General features: G+C 44.0%; 1 protein-coding gene across 1 annotated transcript in view; it reads left to right on the top strand.

The window, feature by feature from the left end:
• Window positions 1-8,378, top strand: part of LOC113030276 (platelet-derived growth factor receptor beta-like) — a 53,341-nt gene that overhangs the window by 14,978 nt on the left and 29,985 nt on the right. The window contains exons 14-16 of the mRNA XM_026181544.1: window positions 2,760-2,854; window positions 3,000-3,132; window positions 3,835-3,936. Coding sequence (XP_026037329.1) covers window positions 2,760-2,854; window positions 3,000-3,132; window positions 3,835-3,936 — 330 coding nt within the window. The remainder of the gene's footprint in view (window positions 1-2,759; window positions 2,855-2,999; window positions 3,133-3,834; window positions 3,937-8,378) is intronic.

Raw genomic sequence — 8,378 nt, 5'->3', positions numbered from 1 at the left:
TAACACACCATAACTCATCTGGTCAGCATGTGAACATCGGGATCTCCTGCCAGATGTTCAGTACTTTGAATAAAGGTGCTGCAGATACATGGAGGAGATGATCAGAAGCTGAAGTTTCACTGAGTTTGGTACAAAGACTCAAACATCTCAGGAGGAGCTCAGAGAGACAAAGAAGAATTTATTTCTAAAGAAAATCTACTGAAGAAGAACTGAGGCCTCAACAAAGAGAGCAGCACTGGTTAGGAAAACCCTCAGAGGACGATGATCAGTGCTGGATGTGACAGAGTCAAATCTTCTGCTAAAAAGAGGAACCTGAAATATTACTTGGCTTGGCTCTCTTACTTGGCTCTCGGTGAAGGCGGTCGCACTTTTCTCCTCTCCTCCTTCCCCTTATCTTCCCTGCTTAGCCTCTTGTGTCCTGTCTTGTCTCGCGTGCACTACTTTTCCCTTGAACAGTCTCTCACTGTCGTTCTCTAAAACCTAACAGAGAATTATGGATTTGATCAACTGGTCTCTGAACGCTATTGACACCCTACAAATGCAGGCCATTTACCATTTACCATTTACCCTCTTCTCAACGAGAAGTCTGGGCTCGGGAGAGCCCGAGTGCCCTGGAGGGACTTTCCCTGCCGGATACACGATGGATGGGTGGCAAACCTGGAGGATCTTGTGCCTGGCGGGACTGTCTATCGAGGACGCTGAGGATATTTACCTATTCGGAACCATGATAACAGGGTTCTTGCTGATCGGAGCTGGCTTGGCCCTGACTTATCGGAGAAATAAGAGAGCGGAACCAGCTGTTCAAACCCCCCCTAAGCTGACTGCTGGAATTGAAGCGATGGGACGAGGCGCGGCCTCCCACGCCGAACGCAGCATGGTTAACACCTTGGAGACGCTTACAGCTGCCGTGAAGACTCAAACTAACACCATTGAGCGTATGATGGGATACATCAGAGAGGGGCCTGCTCAAAATGAGACCCTTGAGCGAAAGTTGGATAACATCGCAGAACGGCTCACTGCAGCTGTGGGGTCTCAGAACCAAAAGAATGACAACACCACGGAACAGAAGCTTGATACCATCATGGGGAGGCTCGCAGCGCTCCAACGGGAAATCGAGGCCCCAGTGTCAGAGTGCTAAATTCGCTGCTCGCATAAAGGAGAAATCAACAATATTCTACATTTGGACACCACGGCGCCAGCTGCTTAGGCCCAAGGCTGAAGCCCACCAAAACAACTCCCTGATAACGACTGTGTGATGACTATTCTTCCCGCCCCATGAAGGACACCTGGATCGGCTGGAGGACTGTTTACTTAGCCTGATACAGCGAAGGACACTGTCTCAGCTGAACTATGGACACGCACACACATACACTTACACTGATAAGCACGCACTCATCCCCCTCCCTTCCAAACGCGTTCGATGCTTGTTCCTGCGGGGGAAGGCAGCGGGTCTGCGTGCCGCGCTGAAATGGTAGCATGGTGCAGGACGACTGCTGTGTTCCTTCGAATCACCCCCCACCCCGCTATCCATCCCCTGTGGCTTGTCATGTGCTCTGATGTTGTGATGCGGACATTAATGTGCTCTCTGTGCAGAGGAGTTTTTTTTGTTTTTGTTTCCTGTTCTCATGCTGTCCTCCCATAGGTTGCCCAGCGTGTGAAGAGGTCTCTTTTTTTTCCTCTTGTACTTTTCCCAATGTTGTGTAATTTTTTCAGTGTTATTCTCCCAACGCTGCCGATCTCCGACTGTATTCCCTTGTGTTGTCTTGTTGTTGTGTGTGTAAGTCGGGGGGGGGGGGGGGGGGGTCCTATTCCTCTGTGGGGCAAGCTGCATATGGCCAATAAAGCATTCATTCATTCATTCATTCATTAAAGAGCCAGGAGAACCTGTCACTGTCTGAGCTGGCAGACCGTGGCGGGGTTAGAGGGTGGACCCAATTGCAGACACATGGAGTGGAGGTGAATGTTTAACAAAAAGCAAGCCGTAATTGTTGGCGGGAAAAAATCAAAAAACAAAACAAAACCCAGAGGCAAACAGGGAACTGACAAATACAAAGAAAAGCCTGAAACTTGGAAATGCAGGTGGAGATACACAGGGGACGATGAACAGATGATCTGACTGGTAGCAACGGAGAATACACACATGAGGAAACAGGGAACAGGAAGGGAACACAGCTGTAACTAATCGAAGAAGATGAGACATGGAGAAAGCAAAACAGAAACCGGCACCCGACACAGACTGTCAAAGTAAAACAGGAGGCACACGAAAGTAGAAACAGGCATGACAAGAGGGAACAAAAGTGAGGCACAGGAACATCTAAGCACTAGAAATCATTAATAACCAGAAACAATATCAATAATCGCAAACATAAACACGGAGTCACTAGACTCCGCATCATGACAGAACCGGCACCCTCCCCTCACCCCCACCGGTCCTTGAGCCTTGTTCTGCTGGAGGTTTCTGTCTCTTCTTTAGCTTCTTTACCTTACAATATAAAACGCCTAGAGGCAGTTGTGGTGATTTGGCGCTATATAAATAAAATTGCTTTCAATAAGAGAAGCTCTATTTAGGATAAACCCACAAGAAAAGATGATCAGTACTGGGTGAGAGGGATAAAGTCAAGCCTCCTGCTAAAAAAAGTTAATATTAAAACAAAATAATAATTAATCCTACAGTTTTTGGCAGGTTTTGTTTGTTTTTTTGTTGTTTAGGGTAAATTATTGTGTTTATTTCTAACATTTCTTATGTTATCTGTGTTCAGCTCTCCTGTCTCAGGTGGTGGTCTTAGCAGTAGTCCTGGTGTTGGTCATCATTGCTGTCATCTTCCTCATCATCCTCATCATCTTATGGAGGAAAGTTAGTATTCAGATGAAATAAACGTCTAGCTGAACAGTAGTACTAGCTCCATTACTGTTGCATGGACCGTCAAATATTTGCTGCATGTTCATGTAACTTCATGAATCCACCAAAGTATTTGGTTCCGTTTTATTTCTGTGTGTAGAAACCTCATTATGAAGTTCGTTGGAAGGTGATCGAGTCTGTGAGTCCTGATGGACAGCAGTACACCTACCTCGACCCCACCCAGCTGCCCTACAGCCCAACCTGGGAAATAGACAGAGACCATGTAGTTCTTGGTAAGACTGCAAAACCATATTTTATGTAACAATGAGATTAATTCATCAATGTCTCTCCCTCATTGTGCCTTACACGGCACGAGTCTTTGTGTCCTGGGTTTTGTCTTTGGCTCCAAACAGGTATAAACCTGTTTTTGCCTTCAAACACTTCTGGATTGTTTTCACATAATTTTCAGTGTGATTATTGATCTGCTATCTATGGAGCTCTGTCTCAGCAATTTGACTCTCAGTGACCCTCATCCTACCTCCACTAGGTGTGAAGATTGATGATTGTGCAGCTGAGGATTCTGGGCCATTCATGAAGGCGTTTCCTGATTGTAAACAGAAATTTCCCCTGGGAGATTGTGTTTCAGATGTTTTTCAGATCTTCCTCATGCTGCAGAATATATTCAATGTTCCAATGAGCACTTGGAACAAACTGCAAATCTTTGATTTCATCAAGAAAGTCATCAAGAAACTCAACCAACCACGATACTGTCCAATCACACCTGAGGCTGAGAAAAAATGGGACAACTGTGTATAAAAACTCAATTCCTTATCAGATTCTTTTATATCAAAGCTGAAATTCACATTTGGACTGAATTGTTCCACATCTAAAGACTATGTTACTGACCTTTAAGCTTTGGAGTAAGTTGCAGTTTGAAGTAAGATGAGAAAGTCATTCTATCATCGCAGAAACCCCATCTGCCTCTCTGTCTTCAGGACAGGTGCTGGGTTCAGGGGCTTTCGGACGTGTTGTTGAGGCAACCATCTCTGGTCTGATTAATTCTCATTCTACAAAGGCGGCCGTGAAGATGGTCAAACGTACGTAGCTGTCTGTCTGTCTTTCAGTCTCTCTGACTGTCTGTCTGTCAGTGGTTTGTATCATGTCTATCTAACAGACTCCAATTTGTGCATGTAAATGGAGAGTCTTCTTCACACACTTCACACAAGTTTAATTATGGAGTTGCACAGGGTTCAGTGCTAGGACCAATTCTGTTTACATTATACATGCTTCCCTTAGGCAGCATCATTAGAAGACATAGCATACATTTTCACTGCTATGCAGATGACACCCAGCTCTATCTGTCCATGAAGCCAGATGACACACACCAATGAGTTAAACTGCAGGAATGTCTTAAAGACATAAAGACCTGGATGGCCGCTAACTTTCTGCTTCTTAATTCAGATCAAACTGAACTTATTGTACTCGGCCCTGAAGATCTTAGAAATATGGTATCTAACCAGATTCTTACTCTGGATAGTAATGGATTGCATTTATAAAGCGCTTTTCTAGACACTCAAAGTGCTTTACAATTCCACTAGTCAGTCACTCTCACATTCACACACTGGTGGAGGCAAACCACAGTTATAGCCACAGCTGCCCTGGGGCAGACTGACAGAAGCGAGGCTGTCATCGGCCCCACCAGCCAACACCAGTAGGGTGAAGTGTCTTGCCCAAGGACACAATGACCAGGACAGACAAAGCTGGGGATCCAACTGGCAACCTTCCGGTTACAAGATGCGCTTCCCAACCCCCTGAACCACGGTTACCCCGTGGATGGCATTACCTTGGCCTCCAGTAAACTGTGAGGAACCTTGGAGTCATTTTTGACCAGGACATGTCCTTCAATGCACATATTAAACAAATATGTAAGACTGCTTTCTTCCATTTGTGCAACATCTCTAAAGTTAGAAATATCCTGTCTCAGAGTGACGCTGAAAAACTAGGCTGGACTACTGAAATTCATTATTATCAGGATGGCCTAAAAACTCCCTGAAAAGCCTTCAGTTAATCCAAAATGTTGCAGCAAGAGTCCTGACAGGGACTAGAAAGAGAGAGCAGACTTCTCCTGTTTTGGCTTCCTGTTAAATCCAGAATTCAAAATCCTGCTCCTCACATACAAGGTCTTAAATAATCAGGCCCCATCTTATCTTAATGACCTTGTAGTACCATATCACCCTATTAGAGCACTTCACTCTCGCTCTGCAGGCCTACTTGTTGTTCCTAGAGTATTTAAAAGTAGAACGGGAGGCAGAGCCTTCAGTTTTCAGGCCCCTCTTCTGTGGAACCAGCTTCCAGTTTGGATTCAAGAAACAGACACTATCTCTACTTTTAAGATTAGGCTTCAAACTTTCCTTTTTGCTAAAGCATATAGTTAGGGCTGGACCAGGTGACCCTGAATCCTCCCTTAGTTATGCTGCAATAGACATAGGCTGCTGGGGGATTCCCATGATGCACTGGGTGTTTCTTCTTCACTCACTAATAGACCTCTCTGCATTGAATCATATCTGTTATTAACCTCTGTCTCTCTTCCACAGCATGTCTTTTATCCTGTCTTCCTTCTCTCACCCCAACCAATCACAGCCCTCCCTGAGCCTGGTTCTGCAGGAGGTTTCTTCCTGTTAAAAGGGAGTTTTTCCTTCCCACTGTTGCCAAAGTGCTTGCTCATAGGGGGTCATATGATTGTTGGGGTTTTCTCTGTATGTATTATTGTAGGGTGTAAATTACAATATAAAGTGCCTTGAGACAACTGTTGTTGTGATTGGTGCTGTATAAATACAACTGAATTGAACTAAATTGATTGAAACATTAATTAAAGGCAGGACTTCTTTGAGCAGTTTTATAGGAATGGGGTCTAAAAGACACATTGATGGTTTGGAAGAAATATTTACAAAGTTAACTCAGAAAGATCAATTGGAGAAAAGACTCTAAATGAGTATCAATGGTACTGAAAGTAGCTGTAGATAATGTTACATCTGTGAGATGATTATGAGTCATTTTTTCTCTAATGGTTAAAATCGTATTTGTGAAGAAGTTCATGAAGTCATTACTAGTTAACGTTAAAGGGAGGGTTGGCTCAACGGTGCTCTGACTTTTTGTCAGCCTGGCTACAGTGCTGAAGAGAAACCTGGGGTTGTTCTTATTTTCTTCAATCAGTGATGAATAGTAAGATGTTCTGGCTTTGCGGGGGGCTTTCTTATAAAGCAGCAAACTATTTCTCCAGGCTAAATGATGAGCTTCTAAATTTGTGACATGCCATTTTCTCTCCAGCTTACGAGTCATCTGCTTTAGGCTACGTGTTTGAGAATTATACCACGGAGTCAGGTACTTCTGATTTAAGGCCTTAGTTTTCACAGGAGCTACAGTATCCAGAGTCGTACGTAGTGAGGAGGTAAAATTATCCTCCTAAGACCCGAACTCTTCCACAGCATGCATTTTTAATTTCTCTTTGATATTTGGGCTGATTGGGACCCGATGAATGTAAAAACAAAGAATCACCAGATTTTTTTTTTACCTAATTTTTGTTTCTAAGAAAAATCAGAGCCACATATGAGGATATTTGTTTAAAATTTCGATAGAACAGTAGCAGTATAATGTCCTCGTAAGTGGATATCAGGCAGTTTTAGAGCAAAATTGAGTATTTTGGTCTAAATAACCCAAAATGTGATGTCCACATATGTGGAAGCCAGGTCCTAGGAGGTTAATAGCAAGATGATCGACCTCTGTTGGAGTAGCGTTCAGGTAGCTGCTCTGCTCTGTGTTGGTACAGGGCATTGAAGATGATAACAGTGGGTGTGTGGAGGTAAACACAGATGACACGAGAGCTCTCGATTAACACTGCTGGTTTATTACTCATCACCACACAACTGAATACTTTTCCCTCCAAAACACAGCAACAACACTTCCTGAGAACTGGGTGTGAGTGGAGCCCTCCAGTGGTCCGCCACAGGTGGATTATATTCTTAAACTTAGTTACAGCACTTTCAGAAAGTCATCTACTGTGATGAAGTCAACTCTCCGCTGCTGTGTAATCAATTATTGTAAATGTAAATGTTATCAGGAAATGTTTAGGGTAAGGAAATGATAAGGACACACTGATGGAAAGTCTCTGGACCCTGCTGTTCAAAGATGGACCAGTCTGTGAGATCAAGACAGTCCTATAGTTGGAGAAGAACATCATCTGCTTCATGTCACCATACACATGGTTGACTGTCCTATCCCCCTGGTAGAATCCTGAACAAGTTGGTGGAATTTCAATCCAAAGTAAAGTCGAGGCTTAGGCCGAGGCTGATGTCTGTTAGTTCCTGATGACTGAAAGTGATCAGTGAGTTGCAGGAAGGAGCAAAGAAAAGGCATGAAAAACCCAAAAAGGTGCACAGTAGTTGGGAGCGCTGTGCTGCTGCATACCTATGTGCTACCGTATGTGCTGCCATCTTGAGGGGGTTTAATACTTTGGCCAGATTTCTAGAAATGAGAGCTGCTCCATCCAAAGTATCCCCTAAGAAGACCAGGTTTCCGCCAGAAACTTTCCCAATTATCTATGAAGCCCGCATCGTTTTTTTGACACCACTCAGACAGCCAGCAATTTAAGGAGAACATGCGGCTAAACATGTCACTCCTGGTCTGATTGGGGAGGGGACCAGAGAAAAATACAGAGTCCCACATTGTTTTGGCAAAGTTACACACCGATTCAATATTGATTTTAGTGACCTCCGATTGACATAACCTGGGTGTCATTACAGCCAGTGTGAAAATATAGTTAGGGCTGGACCAGGTGACCCTGAATCCTCCCTTAGTTATGTTGTAATAGACGTAGGCTGCTGGGGGATTCCCATGATGCACTGAGTTTTTCCTTTCCAGTCACCTTTCTCACTCACTATGTGTTAACAGACCTCTCTGCATTGAATCATATCTGTTATTAACCTCTGTCTCTCTTCCACAGCATGTCTTTTATCCTGTCTTCCTTCTCTCACCCCAACCGGTCGCAGCAGATGGCCCCGCCCCTCCCTGAGCCTGGTTCTGCCGGAGGTTTCTTCCTGTTAAAAGGGAGTTTTTCCTTCCCACTGTCGCCAAAGTGCTGCTCATAGGGGGTCATATGATTGTTGGGTTTTTCTCTGTATCTATGAAGCACCTTGAGGCAACTTTTGTTGTGATTTGGCGCTATATAAATAAAATTAAATTGAATTGAATTGAATTGAAAAGCAGTTTCACCAACAGGTTCCTTCAACAGAATTCAGCATTAATGAATCAATGGTAAAGAAGTGGAAGAAGAGCAGTTTTTGGCTTGCACCACATTCCAAACGTGCTTCGTCTCTTTGCCATTACTGTCACCCGGCAGAATTTGCAGATGATATTGCTTGCAGCCGCTGCAATGCTTTCCACCAAAACAGGCGCAGCTTGATGACACACATGTGCTATTGCGGTAGAGCGGTATAGTTAAAATTCCTACTGTTGGCCAGATTTATATAGTTTCTACCGTATA

The sequence above is a fragment of the Astatotilapia calliptera genome, chromosome 10, assembly GCF_900246225.1.
Source record: "Astatotilapia calliptera chromosome 10, fAstCal1.2, whole genome shotgun sequence".
Lineage (NCBI taxonomy): Eukaryota > Metazoa > Chordata > Actinopteri > Cichliformes > Cichlidae > Astatotilapia > Astatotilapia calliptera.
Note: the sequence above shows the minus strand (reverse complement) of the source record. Positions and strands in the feature narration are given on the sequence as shown.